Source organism: Anomalospiza imberbis, chromosome 1 (assembly GCF_031753505.1).
Source record: "Anomalospiza imberbis isolate Cuckoo-Finch-1a 21T00152 chromosome 1, ASM3175350v1, whole genome shotgun sequence".
NCBI classification, from domain to species: domain Eukaryota; kingdom Metazoa; phylum Chordata; class Aves; order Passeriformes; family Viduidae; genus Anomalospiza; species Anomalospiza imberbis.
Genome location: NC_089681.1, coordinates 105597528 through 105619962, shown reverse-complemented (window position 1 = coordinate 105619962; position 22435 = coordinate 105597528). Strand labels below are relative to the sequence as shown.

General features: G+C 43.1%; 1 protein-coding gene across 4 annotated transcripts in view; it reads right to left on the bottom strand.

Annotated features, from left to right (window-relative positions):
• Positions 1-22109, bottom strand: part of TBX20 (T-box transcription factor 20) — a 35881-nt gene extending 13772 nt beyond the window's left edge. Inside the window, exons 1-7 of one of the 4 annotated variants that reach the window (XM_068203994.1) lie at positions 21815-22103; positions 19389-19623; positions 17922-18086; positions 12542-12650; positions 6878-7036; positions 3412-3488; positions 833-2088 (exon numbers count right to left, since the gene is read on the bottom strand). In XM_068203994.1, coding sequence (XP_068060095.1) covers positions 1992-2088; positions 3412-3488; positions 6878-7036; positions 12542-12650; positions 17922-18086; positions 19389-19623; positions 21815-21941 — 969 coding nt within the window. In that variant the 5' untranslated portion in view covers positions 21942-22103 and the 3' untranslated portion in view covers positions 833-1991. Of the gene's footprint in view, positions 1-832; positions 2089-2116; positions 2514-3411; positions 3489-6877; positions 7037-12541; positions 12651-17921; positions 18087-19388; positions 19624-21814 lie in introns of those variants that run through there. The other 3 variants (XM_068204002.1, XM_068203978.1, XM_068203988.1) reach the window with 3 other exon arrangements.
• Between the last annotated feature and the right edge of the window lie 326 nt (positions 22110-22435).

Here is a 22435-nt window from a genome sequence, read left to right as displayed (position 1 = left end):
AAATTCAGACTCAAGATGACAAAAAAAATCATCTTTTGGGTTCTGCCTCTGCATCCTTTATGCCTGTGGCAGTTTTTTCTTCAGCAGAAATGCCTCATTACTTGATCTGGCATCCCATAGTCAACACCACAGTGTGCTAAGCTCCACATTCTGGTAATTGCTCTAAATGTTCAATTTTTTCATTCACAACCACAGTGGGAGCCGTTTTATAGTAGAGGAGATGTAAATACCATGTAAAAAGATCAAAAGGTGAGTCAGAAACTTATCTAAATCCCAGTAGCCCCAGATAAAGTCTGCCCCATTGCTATAAATACATTACCACAAGTAATGTAGGGAGAGGGTTGATTGTGACGGGAACCTTGCATCCTATAAAAAGTTCAGTCTATATCAAACTCACCAAATAATTTTTTCAATAGTTAAAAGACTTGCATATAGCTATGAGTACAAGGAAACCATTCTATGGTATTTAGACAGGAACAAAAGAAAACACGGGGCATTTCAAAAGCATTGCTGTTGCCTACCTCCTCTTTTGCTGTGCAAATTTCACTACCTTTATATATATTATTTCAACTCCAACACATACAATGCCAACAGATTTAATCCTAAAGGCATTTGCAGCTTGAATTTCTTACATAAGGATCGTAAATCTAGAATGGGAAGCCTGAAATCGTTAAAGTCACATATTTATAAAATCATATTCAATTAGGTTAAAAAAGTGCAATTTCTGTCATCATGTCATAAAAAGATGTGTTTTTCTCTCAGATCTACTATAAAGAAAAGCTCCCTATATTGTTACAGATAGAGGCTGTTTTCAATCAGTTACAAGAAGCAATCCAATTACTGGATGGTTTAGTGCAGTAACTGACTCCAGACTAATTTAATTTCTTTAGGTCTCTAAAGATCAATTGATCTGATTTGTTTCCCTCCCCAAAGGCTGTTTAGGAAAAAGCAGGCTTAAATACTTGGAAATGAAATACAAAGCCCTGTGTGCTTTCACACTACTTAGGTCATTTGGAAAAGCTAGAACTCGGGATAAATGAGTGCTGTCTTGGCCCCAGCATCATGAGATGCTTTACGGGAGGCCATTAGGATCACCACGCCACACTGTAGATTACACATGCACATGCTGAGTGCACGCCTGCTTAGGGAGCAGTGCAGGGAAAGTAATTTCACAGCTTCTAGAGAACTATTCAATTTTCAAGAGCTGTGCAAGTGTGTTTTGGCCTTCACAGTCTTTTCCCTCAAAAATAAGTCTTTTTCTCCAGCAGTGGTCTTAGAGTTTCCAATTAGACTGAGCAAGAGGCATGCTGTGCTATTCAAGATTCACCTATTTGCAAATAATGTTGCAATGGACATCAAATAAGAAATTTTTCCTGTTGTCATATCTCACTTTGCTATTTCCTTTGCTTTGTTTCAGATTTCTTTAAGTGATTTTGCTGGTGCTAAGATGAAATCTCTAGAACCAGTGGGCACTTAGAGAATTATGTCTTCATGTGCCTGAGTGTTTTAATGGAAGAAACAAATAAACCCCTTGATATTTCTGCACCATTTGTATAACTTAGGCAATTCTCAAACAATCTCTTACCAGCCAGTGCCTGTTACACTTCTATTATCTCATGACTTGATGTGTTGTGCAGCAGGTTTTGAATTTTTAAATAATATTGTAATAGTAATCAGGGCTAAGCTTTGTAACTTAAGTCAAAATCAGACCTGACCCAAACCTGGGCTCTCAGATCCAGAGTTTTAATGTAAGTTTAATACTTATCACATCTCTTTTCTGGTATTTATTGTAGGCTTCACATTTGTCTGCCTTATCTTTCATGGCAACATTTGTTACTGGGCTCGACTGCCTGTCTCAGGCTCTATTCTTACACTTATCAATAAACAAAAGGGCACTGCAGCTTATGCTCAGCATTTCTGACTCCATGCCGTGTGCTGTTATAATAAGATGTCCTCTGGAAAAATTCCCTTCATATCCAGCACCATGATAGTCAGTTCATCTGCACAGAGGTAACTAAGTTTTTCTCCCAGCTTATCTGTTCAGACTCTTTCCGCCCTTGCAAAGCTGTGTTATTAGATGTCTCTTGTCTGTAAAACAAGGAAACCTCTTCTGACAGGTCCTTCCCTTCCTTGACTATTTATTGCATACTAACCTGAGCTTTGGATGTTGTTTACTTCAGTATTCTCTCAATACAGCAGGCCATGCTATTTTAATAAATTTGCCTTTTTTTTGTTTTGTTTTCATTTTCAATGAAGGCTTTCACTTAAGAAACTATTTTCAACAACTTTGTAAGTGTGCACTGCAGCCTACAAGCTTTCTTTCCCCAAATTACTGTTCTTTTACCCATATACTGAACAGACCACTTATGATCCAGTCACTAGTGAGGTGTGAAGGGTACCACTATTTCCCATTCATTGGTCCTGCTTAGATAGACATACTTTTGAACTGATGTAAAGACTTTCTCTAGTTCTGTGGCTATGACTTCACTAAGCAGTTTGTCCCCTGCATGCACCTGTGAAAAATGATTCACAGATACATCTGGATATCTCCACATAGGAGCCTGGAGGGTTTTGGCCTCTCCAAACTTTCTTTCATGATTGTGTGCTCATAGGAAAAATTGGATGTGCTATATCCATCTCCATCGAGTTCTCTTCCAGCTTAAAGGACACAAGCAGCTTAATTTGCTTCATTTGCCAAGTTATTTGACACGATACCATAAAAATGTGACGTGTTGGAAAGCTACCAAGAGATTGAAGTTTATTTCCTAACTCAGCTGTGGGTTAATGCTTCTGTCCCTATGGCAGCAGTTGCTTGTAATGAGCTGTACGCACACAAAACAGTTTCCAGATAAAGCTTTCCCCTGATGCAGCTTGCAATACAACTTTGGTGAAACAAAAATGGCATCTTTGTTGTCAGAGTGGGAGTTATGGGAGTCATCCTCATGGCAGTAATTGCCAATTTGGTGTCTGGGATTGCTGAAGTGAATTTTGGGAGCTCTCCTCTCTCTTTTCCACTATGCTGAGCAGAGGGGAGCTGTAAAGATGTTTTTCACAGGACCACTGCCCTTGTTTCCCATTGACCCAGTTCACAGCTCTCAACAGGATTAAATGGCATGATAAGAAAAAAGCTTTTCATTCTGAAGTTGTAAAACTGACCCTCTTTCCCCTTCAAGAAGCCCCCTGAGGAAGACGAATATATAGGCCCCAACTGAAACAGATGTCAAAACTCAAAACAGCTCTTTCTTCATAAAGTTTATAAGTATTTTTAAAGGATGTGGAGGAGTCTTACTATATGCAGCAAGATAACATTAAAATGCACAGGTTCTCAGGAGTTGAAAGGATGCTTTTCCTACAAACTCTCTCTTCTCTTTATCTTATCTGCATGGAAAGTAAACAGAAAGTCCCCATTACCTCTCGATATCAGTGAGTCTGGAAGAGTCACGGAATCCTTTAGCAAAAGGGTTGCTGTCAATTTTCAACTTGGTTATCTGGGAACACAAAAAAGAGCAACGTTACACGAATACAGTGTCAGGGTACTGCAGCGTACAAAGTGTTAACCAATCCATCCCCTGTGACTCCACTGCTCATTTTATCCGCCTGCCCCATGCATGTGCTGCTCCTGAGACATTGCAAAGCTGAGAAGGCAAACCAGGGTGCACTGCACATTGTGGCAGTGGAAAGACCAAAGGGCAAGGCAGGCTCAGCCTTCCTGTGGCCCAGAGCAGGAGGAACCCACCCATGGACAGCATTACAGTTTCCAAATACTTTACCAGCATCAATCAGGTCGTCTTTTCCACAAGCAGCATAAATCACCCTGCTAACAGCTGAGCCTGCTTGGTGGAGCTGCACATCAACCAACACAAGCCCCAGTGACCTGACTCCGTGGTTTCAGGAGTCAGCCACTTCACCACCACCTTTTTTCAGCCACCAGACAGGGGCAGTTCAACTGGTTTTGTATGAAAAGAGGCAGAGGAAGGGAAGGAAAAATGTGGGGAGAGCTCAGATTTAAAGTGACAGAGCTTGGATTGAAGGAGTAACCCCACTGAAACTATCACAGTCTTGAAAAACCACAGATCATGAATATAAACTTCTTCAAAGGTAACTATAAATCTGTCCACTCATTCAGTCACCTTTTCCATTCTGACTGAGCAACCCACTGACCAGGAATCCCTCCTTCCCCAAAACATAGGAGCTCCCATTTGTGGTGAAACTTTTCAAGCATATGGTGATGGCTTTCAGTATGTTTTTTTGAGAACCAGGGAAAAAAATGCACCATTGTTCTTGTGAAATTTTCTATCTATCCAATCAATTTAGATTTGCTGAATAAAACCTGAGACATCATTGTAATATTTGGATTTTCCAGCCATATTTCTTGCAAAAGCTAAAAATAAAATTGTAAGTGGGAGTTAGAGCTTGATGAGAGAAAACACAGGACCCATCCTGCAGGGCAGTGAATGCCACCAGCTCCAGCGTAAGCCCATGAAAATCAACAGCTCTCAACATTTCATATTAAGGGGCTTTGTCAGCCTGACTTCCCTCAAAAAGAAACCTGTATCAAAGAGGCTACAACATCATTTTTAATAACTGGGCCTCAAGACTCAGGAAAAAAGAAATAGGATCTTTTCCAAATCCTCAGACAATGAAACACTCTCATCAAACAAATATATTTCAAAATGGGGTGGCTTCTCCCGCAAAAAAAAAAAAAAAAAAAAGAGGATAAATATATACTTACATAAAATGTAAAAAAATAAAGAGGACAACTGGAACCAACTTTTAATTCTGAGAAAGAGGTCTTCTGAGGAAAACACAGAGAGGAAGGGACATGCTGACAATGGGAAATCTGAGTTTTTAATTAACAGTCTGTCAGTGGTCGAACGCCATGGACCTGAGTGCTGGTGGAGGGTCTGAGGCTGTCTCATCACTCATATACAGCTGGTGGAAGCAACCTTGAAGCCTTGTCACAAGGACTTGAAACAGCTCAGAAAATTAGTTATAGGCTCATTCTACTTCCAAGACATCCATAAGCCCTCAGCTTATGGTGATGTTGCAGAGTGGCAAGTTAGTGCCTCACATCCAGTGAAGATTTTTATGGCAGCGTTTTGAAAATCACCTTGAAAAAAGGCAAGCTCTAACTAGTTCCATTGACTGAGATCACCGACACACCAAGCCAACTGCACTACAGAACAATAAGGATGTCTATTCATCTCTTGAGTATATTTTCACCAATCAAACTTCCATCTTCCTGATATTAAAGTTTTGGTATGACATCACAGAAGAAACTTTTTGTATCCACCAAAGCCAGATGAGACTCACAATCATTTATGGCCATATTTTTCCTGAGAGACTGTCTCACAAACAATCAGAGAACATCTGCTAGAAAGCATTTTAAAATGAAATCTGACCTACAATTCAACTCTGTGGCAGTGGTTTGACTGTTTAAATAAATGCATGTCCTTTAAATCTTAAATTATGAGATAGTTTGTTGAAAGTGTAATGTATTTAGCTTTTATCTAATAACCTCCAGAAATGTAATCAATCCCTTCTTAAAACAGTTCTGAAAGAAATGGCAAAAATGAAAAAAGGCTCCATTTTCATTAGTCATAAATAAAATGACAAGATCAACCTCTAGGGGTTCCGGAGATGTTCCATTGAGAAATTTTCCAGGACTCAATGTATGTGCTTTTAGTTTAGAAACATCTCAAGTGTAAATATCATCAGTAGACAAAAATCCATCCTACAGAAATAAATTCTGGGTTTAGCTGGTTTTGTGCCTGTTACTATTTTGCTGGTTTCTAAAGAAAGTTACATGGAAAAATCTAACTGCCTGTCCAAACATTATTTTCTTGGGATTACCAGGTGTTGAGTATGTTTTCTACAGCATTCAGATACACATCTAAGTCTAAATCAATACATTAAAGCCTTAAAGCAGGATGTGGAGTCTGTCATAAGGTCTCATTTAATATTACTAATATTCTCTTCAGAGCTTCCATGGCACCCTATGCATTAGTTTCATTTTATTCATAGGATTTCAAAATTGCTTTTGCTTCATATTAGGAAATGCCTACTTCTTTAAATAATCCAGCAGGTACATGAACTCTCTGATGCTGCCTGCCCACATATTTGGGCAGTGCCTATATTTTTCTTAACTTGAAGGAACTAAGGAGAAAAATAGGTGGGTTTTTTTGAAGTACCACAATCAGTAAGTCCTTAAAGCACGCTCTGAATCACACTGAAGGCAATAATATATTTCTGACTTAAATATTAAAGGCCAATCGACCATCAAGCAGAGCCTCTGTTCTCTGATTGTTTATAGACTTCCTAAAATAACTCATTAGCAATCCATTGTTATGATCTCCTCCATTTTGTATATATTATTCACTGGCATGCAAATTGAAATTCTGACATCTGGATGTAATCTGGGCAGCCTCTGAAAAGCATATCTCTTAGTGATTTTCCCTACGTTTGAGCTTTACAGCTTAATTAGTCAACTTTCTAAGCCCATGAAATCATCATGTGCAAACCAGAATCTCTCTCAACTCATAGCTTGTGGCATGAAAGATCACTGCAAATAAGAACAGTTCTTTAATGAGCTATAATTAGAAAATGACTAAATGTTAATATGCAAGCAGCTTTGTATAGACAGAGCGGAAGACAAAAGAAAGCCTCTTACTTGCCAGTTTCACTCTCATGAATAATCCTTACTGCTCTTTGAAGTCTGTACTACTACTGTATCTTCAGGAATTACTCATGAATGTGAATAAGATTGGCATGGAAAGGTAGGTTATAGCAGAAATTGTCCTAGTTTAGATTGGGCAGAAGGGAGTTTTCAGCAGGGTGGGATCTAGTTATATCTGTGGAAATTAGCAACTCTACTCACCAATTGATTCTGGTAGGCAGTAACAGCAGTAAAAACTGTCTCTGGAAAGATGAATGTTCTGAACTCTTCTGATTTCAGATTTAGCAAAGAAGCTGTGTGATCCTTCTTCTTAATGATGTGCACCCTTGGCTGGTACTTGTGCATGGAGTTCAAAATTATCTGCAAGGAAGAATGACGGAGCACTGTCCTGAGAGGAAGGTTGACAGAGCCCTTAAAGGCTATAAAACCATGGAGGGGGGTGGGAAGAGGGGGATGGGGGGGAAGATCTACAGGGGAAGCATCTGTAATCCACCCAGCCAGGGGCTGGTTTTCAGAGCAAATTCTCCAGTTCCTTTGGGCAGTTCCAGGAAATGAAGGTGGAAAAGCAGGCATCCCAGGAGCTAGTCTCCTCTCACTCCTACGCCACGGGTGAGCATGCATTTCTTGAGGCATAAATACCTGTTCCTACAGGTGAGGTGTTTTACATACAGAATTAGTCACTGCCAGAGTGTGCCCTGGTTGGCAGGTGTGAATATGTAACTCCTGAAAGCTAATGGCCAAGAGCCCCCACTTGCAAAAACGCACATGTGCAGAATGAAAACAGTCACAAATCCCTCAGAAAAAAAAATGACGGAAAAAATTAGACCCATCCAAAAACCTACCTACAGCAGCACAAACCATCTGACCAAAAGTAAAACTCCACGTAGCCTTTCACTGTGGCAAACCTTTAAAACAAACTCCGTCAGGGGTGCTCTTCACCGCAGACTACCAAAAATGAGAGCAAGGAGGGAAACCAGTACAGAAGCCCCAAATGACTGGGTTTTGCTATTTTACCCTCATTAATAATTGTTTACGAGCTCCCAAAACAATTCTAAACCTAAGGTACCAACCAATCAATTTCAACGTTCACTGGAGTCAAACCAAGAGTCCCCCTTGCTTTAGTTACCACTGGCTGGAGGCCTGTTTGGCAGTCTCTAACCACAGTATTACAATATAAGAATTAAATACAGAGCTCAGCTCACACCAGCCCTTGTTTTGGATATAATCACAGTCACAAGACAAAATTGGCAATGGTGTGGGTGGTTCTATTTTGCAGGGACCATAACGACATTACAGTCAGCTCCGTACATCTGGAATAGCTAATGTGCATTCCTCAGGAAGCGTTAACTTCAGCTGAAACATAGCAGGAGCAGTGCAGTATTTCATCCTAAGTCAATGAGAAAGGTTGCACATTGCAATGGAGTGGAGAGCTTAGGGACAGCTCTATCATGGCTACAATTTCCATCAGTGTTTTTCTTTGCTGCTCCTTTGGGGCCAATATTGCCAAGACTCACACTGGGACTTTGTGGGAGGAACAGAGCAACAAGAAAGACATTGCAATGACAGTGAACCATCATCCTGAAAGTGTTGCATGTTTGCTTTAACCAGCTCAAGTCCTTTTTCAAAGCACTTCACCATTTTATATAGGAATATACTCAGTGGCCATCGACCTTGCCTTTAATATCCTTAGCATTTTTCCCTCTCTTTGGAAAATTTTGTCTTGCCATCCTAGTTAGTTGGCGTGCTCTAAGCAGATGGAAAAGATATTTTAAAGCAGGGTGTGTGGATGGTGATGAGCTTACTGAGGGGTTAGCCCACAGACCTTGGTGCTTTCCATTGCCTTTCATGGCCATGATATCCACACCAAAGCATTACACCTGAGCAGCAGTCAGGCGGAAGGAGGAAAAAGTTGAGAGCCGCTCCTACACATGCCCTTTCCTTTCACTCCTCCCTCAATGCAAATTGTGATAAAGGAGCTACATTTCTCAAACAAGACCATGTATGAAATTTTTCGTTAAAATAGAATGCACACGGATAACTTCCCTTGCCATGGTACTCTGCACTTCTCATTCCCACCAGAGACAAGTCTCGTCATTCACGTACAAAACAAGTACTGAATGCAGCCAGGCCCCAAAACACCCGTGACCAAGGTAAATGTCACCATTTCCTTCATGTGAGGGTCTGTATGTGTAGTTCTCCACCTGCACCGCCACACAAGCTGCTGATGACACACAAAGATACTCCTTAATATTTGTGCAACTTCTTGTGTTAGGACCTTATAAAAACAGCCCAAAGGAGTTAGATCCACAGGCTGTTCCTCACAGAGTAGGAAGAGAGTGGCCTCAAAGTCCATGCAGTCCCCTCCTGCATGGTGTAGCTATCAGAAAATCCCTTATGCCAACTCAGTGACAATCCTGCTGGCATGTCCCAAGAGGTACATCAGGTGCCCATATATTCATGGCAGCCCCCCTGCACACACTTGCTGGCAGCCACAGGCCCCCAGCTACCCCATCTACCTTTGTGCTGACAGCCTGAGTCAGGGGAGATGACCAGGATACCTCCTTACAGGTTCCTGATTGCTGTAAGGTCAGGCAGGTTTGTAGGCATCTGGCTCCCACTGGCTACAGACCAGTCACCAGAGGCAATCTGGATGCCAGCTGCAAAATTCCAAGGTGGGTTTGAATTCAGGAACTGTGTTGTGAGTGCCTCTTCCATATTCACCAAATAATAGCATTACCATGTAAAGTTTACTTTCTGAAAGCACAAAGGTTCCTAACTTGTGACTAAAAAAACTTGGGCATAACTCCCTGTGGCTATTCCATGACCCCTTTTCAGTTTTCACAGTTATTTATTAAATATGTTCACAGCTTTGAGTTTGCTTTTGCATAGATTCATGTGTTTGAGTAAATGCCAAAAATAATGCCAAGTACATTATTAGAATAATGTATACACTCATGGCTCACCTCACCATAAACCAGAAATGATGGCTCTCCAATGAAGGGCAATGAAAAGTCCTAAAGAAAGTACTGTGTGTGAAAAGTATCACTAAAAAAATGGGAGGAAATGTCACATTCATAAATATTTCACAGTCAGAAAAATGGCAATTTCTTGCATGGCTGTAAAAATCTAGAGATAGGAGCCATTTCCTTCCTCTGGTAAGGATATCTGAAAGTGTTTCCATGCAGTGAGCTGTATGCCATGAACACAGAGGTAAGACTTCTGCCTGAGGCTTGGGGAGAATATGTGCATAACTCTGGGGTTACACATGCTGCTGAAGGTACACAATCAGAAATGCTTGCCAATCCCAAAAGTCTCAGAATAAGAGAAAACAAACATATGCTAGAACAAACAAATGCCTCTCTTCTCTACTTCTTCCTTTTCAGAAAGGGAACCACCCTACAAATAAACCACAATTACCTTAACACCCAAAACTGTCTTCTGGATGGTGAAGAAAGCAAGCAAATAGAACAAACTGGAATCAGGCTGGATCCATTTTCCCTACCTGTAACTAGCATCTTTTGGGTCAACCAAACTTCCTCGGGAGCCAACATGCCTTATCAAACATAATTAAAAAGTGAAGACTGGCTCTTTCAAACTGAAGGGAGAGATTTCAGGAGGTGTTTCAATTCTCCTCTTCTCTTCATACACAGGAGTTCAGAAATGCCATGGGCCATAGCACAGTGCACCCTCCTTAAAGGCTCCAGAGAACTGATTTCTTCCTTAATTCTACTGATCATCCAATGATGGCATTTGCATAGCTTCAGTAAGGCAGCACATAAAACCTGACATCCTAATTTGGAACATAAACCCCCAGAAAATATTAAAAAGAGAGTGCTCTGTGAAGGGGTAACACCTGTCACTCAAATGTCAACACAGAATCAAGCCTTCAGGGCTTATCCTTAACTGAGCACACAAAACTTTCCATTGTCGTTGGCTGTCCAGAGCCTTTGTGTAAATAATGGGATCAACCTCTTCTTCTCCAGAAATTAAAGGGAAGGCTGTGTCTCAAACACTATGGATCATTTTCTCCTGCTGCCTGTATTTGAGACGATTACATCTTCTTGCTCTGCCACATGTCTCTGTTCCCGACAGCTCCTCAGACCTACTTCTTCCTACTCCTCTGGGCTTCTGGGAACTGCAGCTCTCCTAACTAGCTTGCAATATACTGCTGCAAGCCCTTTATTAGAGGCACACATGGCCCCTGTTATGATGAAAAATGCTTCTTTTTAAGTGCTCACGTATACTGCTCTATCATCACTCGGTGATAGAGCCCACAAATCTTCAGCTTTGCCCTTCTACAGATTATGAAATAAAAGAGAGGAAAAAAGCAAAACCATTCTCCACTAGTCCTGACGGGAACAACAGTGGGAACTGGGTTCAAGAACAATATACCCACAGATGGAGCTCTACAAAAGAACAACACAGAGGCATCTATCTGGGCTTTCTTTTTGTTTATTTGTTTGGGGTTTTTAGCTATTTTTGATGCTGTTATTTCCAGGATGTATTTTAAATCATCATGGCTGTGATTCAGTTCTCAGTTCTTGAAATTAGTGAAAATTCTCTTTTGGATGAGAAACATTTGTACAGAGCACAGCTGAGACAAATGGCCACTGTCTCCCACAGTCCAGGCAATAAATACCACGCTAGAGAAGGGATTTCTGATACATTGTATTCTGCAATTATTCAGCTGAACGAATTAGTTACCCCTGCACATGCTTTAGAATTCAAAATCATTCCTCTCTTCCCAACACCTCATTTACTAATCCTGCCTTTATGCTCGTTCTTCTGAACTGAACTGCCCTGTTCTCAGCCAAAGATTCTTTCAAATCTGTCCCCTTGCTCCTTCTGCCTTCCCTGAGAAAATCACCAAGCCAGAGGCAACAATTTTAGCTCTTTGCAATTTGGAAGCACTACCTAGTCGTTCCTGCGTTTTACAGGCACTCTACAGGAGAGAACAGGACAGACAATACCTATTCTTACCACCTACCACTAGGCACTCAGATAACTACAGTAGTTGTCCTCACTGATGGAGCATAGCAGGAACCCATGGCAAGCAGCTCTGAATTCTATTCACCATCTTACAGCTTCAGGACTTGGAACAACAAACTGGCACCAATCAGAGCTGGGACTTGTCTCCTTCAGAGGCCCAAGCCCACCTTGTGGCACCTTGACTTGCAGTTAGCCTACAGTTATTTCAAGGGCAATTGAGGCACACTTATGTTTTATAATTCTATAGACCCTGCTTTGGTGTCAGGTCAGTATTTTCTTCTGACTCTGAGCCTGTGCTGCGATGAGTCTGGAAGTAAAAAAGCTCTTATTGACAGACCCAACCCTAACAGGTGGCCTGAAGTGACCTGCAGGGAGCTTCCAAGCACACATATAAAAGCACGTGGGCTTGCTGGCCATGGCACGTGGCAGAGCATACTGCCAAGTCACAGCAAAATGCAAGCAGAAGCACAACAAAAGGCTCATCTGCCTTCCTTCTATCCCTTCCTCTGATGTTCAGCTTCACCCTAAACTTGTCCCTGATGGATGTTTTGCCTCTAATGGAAGTAGGAGCATGATTTGAACCATTGATCCAGGCTCCACATTATGAAATATTACAGAAAACCCTGACTTTGAAAGTTGCCTGTTCCTCAAGAGCAAAGGAACCCAAAAGGACCCTTAAACATGTTAAACGAAACACATTCCAGCTTCACATAACATCTTCCACCCCTGTGGTATGAAGGGCTGGCTAAACGAGGTGTAACATGGGGACAATGGCAGCCTTTCCCCATGGCCGTCTCTCTCCCATTTAGCCCTGTGGCACAAGCAAGCAATTCCTTGGTGATTTCTTTTCCCTTTCCCACCCCTAGAGGTACTCACATGGCCATGCTGATCCAGCTCATTGTTGGTGAGTTTGACTTTTTCGAAGGACACCATCTGCTTCAGTAGTTGCTCTCCTGTGAACGGGGAGTCAGGGTGCACATACAACCTAAAAAACACAGGGGAAATGCCTGTTCAAAATAAAATCTCACCTCTGGGCTTGTGTGTGGGCACCACCTCTGTAGGAAGTCAAAATGCACATATCATTTTGCTTTTGGGATATGCAGTGCTTTCATGGGCATAACCTGAGACCTTAGGGGAATACAAAGTTCCTGAGAACTTAGGGTAATACAAATCTGCTGCTAGAACATGATACCATCTCCCCCAAATAAATGAATTCCTGAAATAAAGCAATTCATGAAGGACAGTAAAGCAGATGACTTATTTAATTCACTGGAATATAATTGAGAATCCTGTGTCTGAGTTCTAGACTACTCCTTACCATAACTATTATTTTACCCCGCTATCTAAAATGGAGACATTAACATTCCCTGTTGTGTCTTTTCCCAAATGAAAAATTGATCATGTCTTTCCCCACAGCTGTACTAACAAGCACTTAAAATAACAATGACTACAACTCCAAGAGAAAAAACATAGTGTCATTACAGAGATAATGGGGGAATGCAGATAAAAATGCATTTTTCTTTATATGTAACATTAAGCCGTGATAATGATTTTAACCTGCATTCGATCACACATTTGCTGTGGTGACGTCTGTTTATAAGAGGTTGAAGGCTGCAGTCCAGCACAGTGGTCTGACATGAAAAATTAGTTGCAGCTCTGCTATTAACAATCCTACACTTGGGAAATTAAGCAGAAGAAAAGGAAGCAAGAAGACATGCAGATACAATGATATATACATTATGACTACACTAATTACAAGTGCCATGCTATTTAAGAGCAATGATTTTATAGGAAAAATGTATTGCTGAAAATTATTAACTCAACTGTTCTTTTGTGGTGGCAAATTAAGAACTGGACTAGATCTTCAGCTAGTGCAAGCCAGCCCTGTTTTGCTACTGCCTGCATTGGTTATCACTCACTGAGGGCCTGACTCTCATTTTGGGTGATGTCTTTGGCCTCACAAATTACTTTCTTCCATTAGGTGGGTGGGGCAGAACTGAGCTGCCAGGTTAGGAAGATAAACATTTGTCCTTGTTGTTGAGCTACGATTTTAGAATGGAAAAACCACTAAACGGTGAGGCGTAACTCTCCAATAGAGCACACTGATCCCTAATCAAGGAATGCCCATACTAAAGACACTGGGGAGAGCAGCCCTGTTGCTCAAAGAGGAGGGAGATTTGATCCTGTATTCTGTTTTTGCCAGCAGAATCCCCAAGACTCAGTGAAACTAAAGTTTTACCAGCACAGCTCGCCTCAGATGTGCAGGATGTTTTCCTTACATTGATCCAAAGCACAGCTTGGCTGCTCTAGCTCTGTCCATGGGAGGGATGCTGAGCCAGGATTCCTGTCACAATAAAATATTCCTAGCATGCAGGCATCCTTACTGCTATTGACTCTGCTGATTGCCCTGCAAAGCTCATAAAAAATATTGATGTATTCTGAAATACCAAGACCTGGAATTATGTTATGTCAAAAGAATCTTAGCTCTCATGAAAACTAACTTTACCTTCCTCTAAAAAACTGTGAAAATTTCAATATTTAGAGCCCTGAATTAGGGAAGGCAAAACAAAAAGAGTGTCAAACATGCCCTGCAAATTTTCAGCCAGAGTTGCGATTTTTTTTTTTTTTTTTTTTTTGAGCCTGCCTCCTAATTTTGAGTGTCTGGACAGCTAATAATGTTTACTGTGATCAGAGTGTCAGACAGAGCAAGGTTTGGCTAATTGGGACCAAGAAGCCAAAGTATTTCAAATATGTGCAGGGAATGAGTAAAGACCTCCCTGTGCTGAAAAGCTGAGCACAATTGTTTTACACCATCATGGTTAATGCTTGGCACTGCTTTAAAGTTACCAAGTGCCTGTAAGCAGAGTGCTAACAGGAAAGTCACTGAAGAATGGGCACCAGAATATCAATTACTGGTATACAATACAATAACAGACCTTACTTTTCTTTGCTCATTTACTACACCCCTACAATCCCAATTCAACACAGGGTTCCACCTGGTGAGCTACACCTATTTCTCACACTTCTCCCACAGCCTGAGCTTGCACCCCTCAGGGAAGAGTGTTGAACACTTGACACAGCAATTTCTGAAGCAGAGGTTGTTGGCAAGACCAGGAGTGTGCATGAGCAAGCAGGTCAGTGAGATAAATGTGCACAGACCAGCGTGGCACACGAGGCTCTCCCCAAAGTTTGCCTGGGATCTGCTGCCCAAGGCCAGCCAGATGTGAGGGGCTCCTCACTTCGATTCACAAAGGATTTAGGAGCCATATTTGGGTGTGAATTTGCTCCACAGTATAGGTTTTAGGATATACACAAGGTTTGGGTACTGCTTCTTTCTTGCGTATTTTGGAATGCAACACTGCACGCCCTCTATTTACTTTAACACATGGTCTGGTCCCACAAGCCCCCTGCATGCTACTTTTATTTACCATAATGTCTCAAATAATTTTCAAATATAATACCTTTTAAAGGTTTCCTGCCTGGATTTCTTCATAAGTCTGTAAACACTAAGTTCATTGAACAAATTATTGTAGATAAATACAGTTTAAAAAAATATAGGAACAAACTTTTGAGTGAAAGAAATGAGGCAAAAAAGGAAGATTAAATAAAGGTACATGCTAAAACTTACTAAACTGATGTTTCACACAGTCTTAACAATGTGGAAGACAAACACAAAATATCACATAGGAACTCTATCCCCAGATACCACTTTAGAAGATTTACAAAAGACTTTCTGAAAAGTATTTTTATTTAAGTGCTCGTTGCAACACAAACTTGTTCATTGCAACATAAACTTGTCTTCAACATTGACAGCAGGAAGACAAGGATAAAAGTGGTTTTAATAGAAAGTTCCCTGAAGGGCTAATCTTTCAAACAGAGTCACAGAATACTCACTAATTTGAAAAAAAACCAAAAACCCAAAAAAACCCTACAAAACTGCCATAGTGTTGAAAGTTATTTTTATAATGGAAAGAGTAAAACCATCAAACTGGTTCAATCCTGCAAAGTCTTACACCCAGGCACAATGCAACTCCTGAAATATTCCCCTGATGTCACTATGCCCGGGCAGATGCAAGCAGTGATGTGTGTGTGGGGAGTAAGTACCTTGTTACCAGTTCCCAGACACTAAACACACACACCTCTCACTGACACTCCTCAAGCAGAGAGAGCTAAAACCCTGTGTTTGGAGGACAAGAAATCATAACTTCCTTAAGGGTTTTGTTACTGGAGCAGGACCAAACTCGTTTCAAGATGGGAGGAGAATTACTTTTAATCTTTTCAAGCAAGACTGAAAAGATGCGTTAACTCTCTAGAAGAAGCACTGGTAATGCAAACACCGGAACTGAACCTCTTGACATCCTTTTTTTTCACCTAAGGGACATATAAGGAGGACAAAGTGCATAAATATGTATATGTAAGTACCATCTGCACAAAGAAAAAACTATCTCTGCCTGTGCTCTGATCAATAGTCTGTTTAACTAAGCATCCTGAAAATGAAGCAGGGAAGGTGTACATTCACACATGGGGGCAAAGCATCCTGAAAATGGAACAGCACAGATTTGTGCACAGGGAGCAAAGCATCCTGAAAATGGAACAGCACAGATTTGTGCACAGGGACACTGATCTGCTAAGGACTCCCAAAAAGTCACCACAGTACAATAAAAAAAACTGTTAAATTTCAAGGAGGATTTATCCAATACTCAGTAGGGCAATTGCTAATTATTTCAGTCTCTTGTATTATGTTCTAGTATTTCCTTGCTGAGCAAGTCCATGCCAGAGAGAGTGTGAATTAGAAATCTATTTAAGGGTATCCCAAAAGGGGTGTGAACAGAAAAATAAGAAGGGGGATATCCTGCCTTAAAATTATTTCTGTTTTTCTGTTATTTCTTCTTTTGATACTGATTCCTTTGGAGCAGGATCTGTGTTTTTTCTTTGGGTTTTGATCAGTGCCCATTACAATACGTCAAATGAAGCCCTCAGACGTTAACCACACTGCAAGAAGGAGTTTTTGGCCATGAAAACAAAGCAGACATAACTCCTAGGTTGCTGTCTTTAATCACAGCTTCTCTGCTTGCGCTTTTTGTTTGTTTACTTCCCTGAACAGCCTTCCAGAGATCACCAGTCACCAAGATTTCAGTTCAACTATTTATATAAGGAAATCGCGCAGAATTTGGTGCCTATACTCACAGACCAAAAAAAAAAAAATTGTTTCCATTTCTTGTGTTTCGCTTATAATTTCTGCCTCTGTAATAAGCAAGTTCTTAACCCCAGGCTAAGCCACCTGGAGCAGATCTGTGCTCCTCAGCAGAGTCCTCTGCAAAAAGTTTCTTTGAAGCCAGAGAGGCATCCGTGTTATTTCCATATCTCAGGCTCTGACTCAGCAAAGCCTTTCGACATGTGCTGCAGTCTCACAGGACCTGGGGACTGAAGTAGGTACAGAAGTGCTAGGCTGAATACGATGAAGTGTGGGTCTCCTCTGAAGTGCCCTCCCACTGTACAGCCAAGCGCTGCAGCCTCAGTTGCCCAGTGCTTAAAGGAATCAGTCATTAATTACATTAATGGAATGACTTTAGAAATTAAATTTCTAAAGCATTTGTTTCTGTAGAGAAAGGGGAATTTATTTTAGAGAGTTTATTTTACAGAGGGTTTTTTCCTGATGTCTCAGAATATGTCATGATCTTTTAACGAAAAGGAAAGTAACTGTGCCGAGGAACTGTTCTGTACTTTGCCTGCTGCCTAAGAGATGATTAAAATCAAGAATAAAATTGTTGGTTAGCAAATGCTGGGTATGTTACAGAAATAATATAATTTCAAGCATAAACAGCAATGAACTGCAATTTATTTCTACTTTGGCTTGGCTGGTGGCGCCTGGATGGCTTTAAATTATGAGGTCAAATATTGGGGGGGAAATCCAAAAGACGCAGCAGGTTTTTTTCGATTTTTCTTATCTGAATCATGACAAACTTAAATAAAAATTTGTTTTAAAACCCCAGTATGTGTAAAAGAACTCTTAACCAAATTCTGCATGTCTTGGAATACTCAATATAAATCAAGTCTCAAGCAGAGATTTGAGGCCAGATTTTGCAACACAAAAATTGTAATCAGATTTTTGTAACCAGCTTTGTTGAACATGGACTCAAAATCTCACTGTTTGCAAACAGAATTCAAACATTAATACAAGATATTTCATAAAGGGGGAAAAAAAGAAAAAAAAAAAGTAAAGAGAAATAAAAGACCGGCAATAAAATCTACAAACCTTGCAGGGAGAGGAGGGTCAGCTTTTCCAGCCACTAACCAGGAAGACCTGTGGTAGGCATATCTATATCTTTTATTGTCCACAGGAACTATATCCATTAACACAATATACTTGGCCTCAGGATCCACTCCCGAGAAGGAAACCCTGATCGTAGGAAACATTCTCCTAAAAAAAGGCAAATCAGAAAATAAATATTTAGGCAGACAACAGAAATAAGATAGCATCTGAAAAGCTGCTAAAAGTAAGAATTGTATTTAAATGCCCTGAAAAAAACTTAAAGCATGTATCGATTTTGCTTCCACATGATGGGAGCTAAGTCTTATGTCTCTCTAATGAGACAAAAATCAGCTTAAAATCGAAATTATATTTGGGAAGCAAAAAGAAAATCATGGTAAAAAGAGAATAAGGAAAGGAGAAATATAGTATTTGCCTGTTAGTTAAAAGTACACAACGATTTCAGAAAATACTTGTAGCTAAGGTACATAGATACTTAGGAACTTGGATTTTCTTTTAATTATTTATATTTTATGGGATCTGTACTACTGTAAGGGAAATATTCTAGACATGATTTCCGTTGTTATTCTCGCATACTTTACATGAGTGTTTTCTTAAGTCTGCTCAGAATGTTTTTGAACGGAATTTTCAAAACTAAAACATTTATTTTCTATACTAAACTTTTGACAAAACACAATTTTAAAATGTAAGGTTATCCTATAGACTAGAAATAAAGTTAAATTATTTTTGTCAGTTTAAAATACTGAACTGTAAATTGCATGTTTTATACCTATTAAAAAAAAAAAAAACCAACAACATATACCGATAGAGCTCACCAGTTAGAAAAAAATCTTCAGGCAACTACATAAATAAAAAGTAACTTTGGAGATTAAGAAACCCAAAAAGACACTTGGCTCCTCTGAACTGCGTTTGACTAACCCAAACCCCACAAACTTTACTGAAGAAACGGCATAGCTTGAGGTAAAAAGAAAGCCTGAAATTCTTTTGCGCATTTTTGCAACCGAGAGAAAAGAGCAAACCAAAGCAAGCTCTGACAGAATCACTTCCCCACGACCCCGCGTTTCCCTCGGTCTGTACCAACCCAGCGCCTCAAAAATCACCGCAGGATTTTAGTCACAAACTTTATTATTAGGGAATCAACATTTCTTCCCTGCCGCCACGACGCCTCGGATGGATTTCAGCCGGCCCCGCACCTCGCTGCCGGCCCCGGCTGCGTCTCCCTCTGCCCCAGAGGGGCTCCGAGCACCGCACCGCGCAGCGCAGCGCCGGGCTGGGCCCACCAAGGGCTGCGGCAAATGTGGGGCTTCATCCTCCTCCTCCTCCCCCCAGCCGTGCTGTTCTCCCGATACAGAAAAACTGCGGGGTTTCGGTAACTTTGCCTTTTTTTTCCCCTGTCCAAAGCCGCTTTTTGAAAGATGCCCAGAGGGAAACTCAGGGGCTGCCCAGCCTTACCTCCCGGATTTGGTGATGATCATCTCGGTACCCAGTTCATGAAACTTGTCCCAGAGCTCTTTGGTCTCCAGGCTGCAGGAGATTTTGGCCATCTCCTCGCTGGGGATGATGGGGGTGGTGGGGATGAGGGGCTCGGTGCACAGGGAAGAAGGGCTGCTGCTAAAATCCCCGTGAGGGTCCAGGCTGGATAAATCACTTAAAGGCTGGGCGCAGGAGGATTTCTCAACAAATTGTTCTGCAGGGTTTGAAGAAAAAGAGAGAGAGAGAGGGAGAAAGAGAGAGAGAGAGAGAGAGATAGAGAGGATTCAGCCAGGACAATGCGACCGCCGAGATAAACTATTAAAAAATTTAAAAAAAATATATATATATATATATATTAAAAAGGCATTTATCGTTCAACTGCCCGCGCTCTGCCCCAGCACACCCGCAGACCTGGCCGATTCTTTAGGCGTCCCCTCATAATTTGAGGGCAGCGGTGGTGATTTTCGGTGAGATGAGCTCCGGGAAGAGCCCGCAGCGGCGCCACTCCCCAGAGACGCACCGGGAGAGACGCCCGGGGGTCGGCGGGAGCAGCACGGCCCCGGCCTCTCCGCCGCCCGGCTGTGATCTGCTCCGCGGGGCACGGCGGGGCAGAGCCAGCCCTGCGCGCTGCCCCTACGCTAACCGAGGGGTTCCACGGAAAGGTCACTAATTCTTATTAAAACGGGAGCGTTGAGCGCCGAGGGGCTGCTGAGGGCCAAGGTCACGCTGGGGGAGCACGGGACGCTGCTCCTGGATTGCACCGCTGGCAGAGAGCGCAACGCAGAAGGAGCCCGAGCGCGGCCGCGCAGGGTCCGCGCTTCCTTCGCGGGGAAGCGAACCCCAAATACTAATTAAACAGCGGGCACGGGCTCACTCTCCCGGGAAAGCTGGGTCTGCCTTTCTCCCAGCCGGTTTGCTGACACTGAACCCGCTCCTTTGGAGAAACAGGCTCCGGGGGAGCTGCGTGCGGCCGCGCAACCTACGCGGGTGCAGTAGCTGCTGCCGACGCGGGCCGCCCGCCACGTCTGGCTCCCGCCGGCGCTGCCGCCCACCCCCGCAAGCCCCGGGAGGCTTCGGGCGCTTCAGCAGCTCCGTTGGCAGTTTCCGCCGGAGGCGAGGCCATGAGGGAGCAGGGCTGCGAAGGCTCTGCCCGACCCCGAGATGCGGCACCGGGATGCGGCGACGGATCCGCCGCCCCGCGCCAAAGAACGGGAGGAGCACGAACGCGCCCTGCCCCTCCAGGGAAAGGTTTTACCTAAAGCTCCAGTTAATAAAAACCGAGTCAAAGACAGTCGTTTCCCTTCGAGTTTTAGTTGAACGATATGAGGGAAGGGGTTAAAAATTTTGAAAAGTTAAATTAAATAAGCATTTTCAGGGGAAAAAAAGAAAACAAAAACAAACAAACAAACCCCCCCCCCCAAAAAAAAAAACAAAAAAAAAAAAAAAAAAACAAAAAAAAACCCAAAAAACACAACCGCACTAAGTTTAACGCAAACCCGTGTAAATACGCCGACATGGAATACTACAACGTTCCCGGCCTACATTAGCGCCCAGACTTAAAACTGAAGTTCACAATGAATCCGTAGACTATGCGAAATCTTTTGAGACAGTTGATTAGGTGAGCACACACTGAGGAACTGCCTTTTCTGAATTCTTTTAAGATTGAGTGTAATCCTGTTCATTGGCGCCCTGAAAGCTTAACACATATTTTGTAGTTTTCTGCGAACTCCTGGATACACGCAAGGATGACAAACCGCAGAAACTTGGAGGGGGAGGGAGGAGGGGAAGATGTTCATGTTTCTTAAAAGCTTTCAGGATTCTGAATCAAGGCAACGGAATAGAGAGAAATCGCTTATCCGAAAATCGCAAATGCTTACAAAAAATTCCTCCCGGTCTATGTAGAGCAAAACAGCCTATATGAACCTACATCGAAGAACTGTGGAGTGAAGGGGTTTTCAGTTCTACACACAAGTTTTACTACCCCTTGTAAGCCTAGGCACGACAACGAAGAGTCTCTATTTTGACTTCAGAACCAGAGTGGATTTGCGATATATATTTAAGAGATTCATTTCATGTCAGCAAAGAGAAATTGAACTACCTTAGAGTGTGGGATTATTCTGCAAATGGCGAAGCTGGATGAATAAGAGGCATAACTGAAACTAGAGGAATTTAGGAAACTCTTCATGCTATAAACAGCCTCGCCTAAAAACAGCCCTGGGTGATGAAGGCGCTCAACCTTCAAGCTTAGGTGGTGCTGCTTTCCTCTCTGCAGGGGAAACCTTCGGGCAGGGGGGACGCGCCGCTGCCCGGCCCGGCTGCCGGAGCGGTGAGACGGGTGAGCCAGGGCGGACAGGACAGAGGGACGGACCCCACGGACACCAGCGGTCACCCCCGTCCCCACTCACCCAGAGGCTTGATGGTGCTCTCGGGGGACTCCTTGTCCTTGGAGCTGCCGCTCGACATGAGGGCGGCGATGGAGAAGGCGTTGGCCCGGGATGAGAGCTGCGGCTTGGGGGGCGGCGTGTACTCCATGGCCACTGTGCGGGGACGCGACGCGGCTCGGTGCGGCGCTGCCCGGACGGGGCGGGGGGGGGGGGTGGGGAAGGACCGGCCGGGGGTGGCGGAGCCGGGATACCGGGAGCGCTCTGCTCCCGGCGCCGCGCGCTCCCCCGCCTTAACGCGGGGCCGCAGAGATCCTATCGGCCAGCGGCCAATCGGCGCCGGGACACGTCAAGGGCCCCGGCCCGGCCCGGCCCGGCCGCGGGGGAGGGGGCGGAGGCGGGCAGCAGCAGCAGCAGCAGCAGCAGGAGGAGGAGGAGGAGGAGGAGGAGGAGGAGGAGGAGGAGGAGGAGGAGGAGGAGGAGGAAGGGAGGGAGGGAGGGACGGACGGACGGACGGACGGACGGACGGACGGAGGAGAGGGGAGGGAGAAGAGGGGAGGGGAGGGCTCGCCTCTGCCCGCCCGCAGGGTGGGGATGGGGGGGGGGCGGCCCTCGGGACAGCTCCCTGCAGCGCTCCCCTTTTGG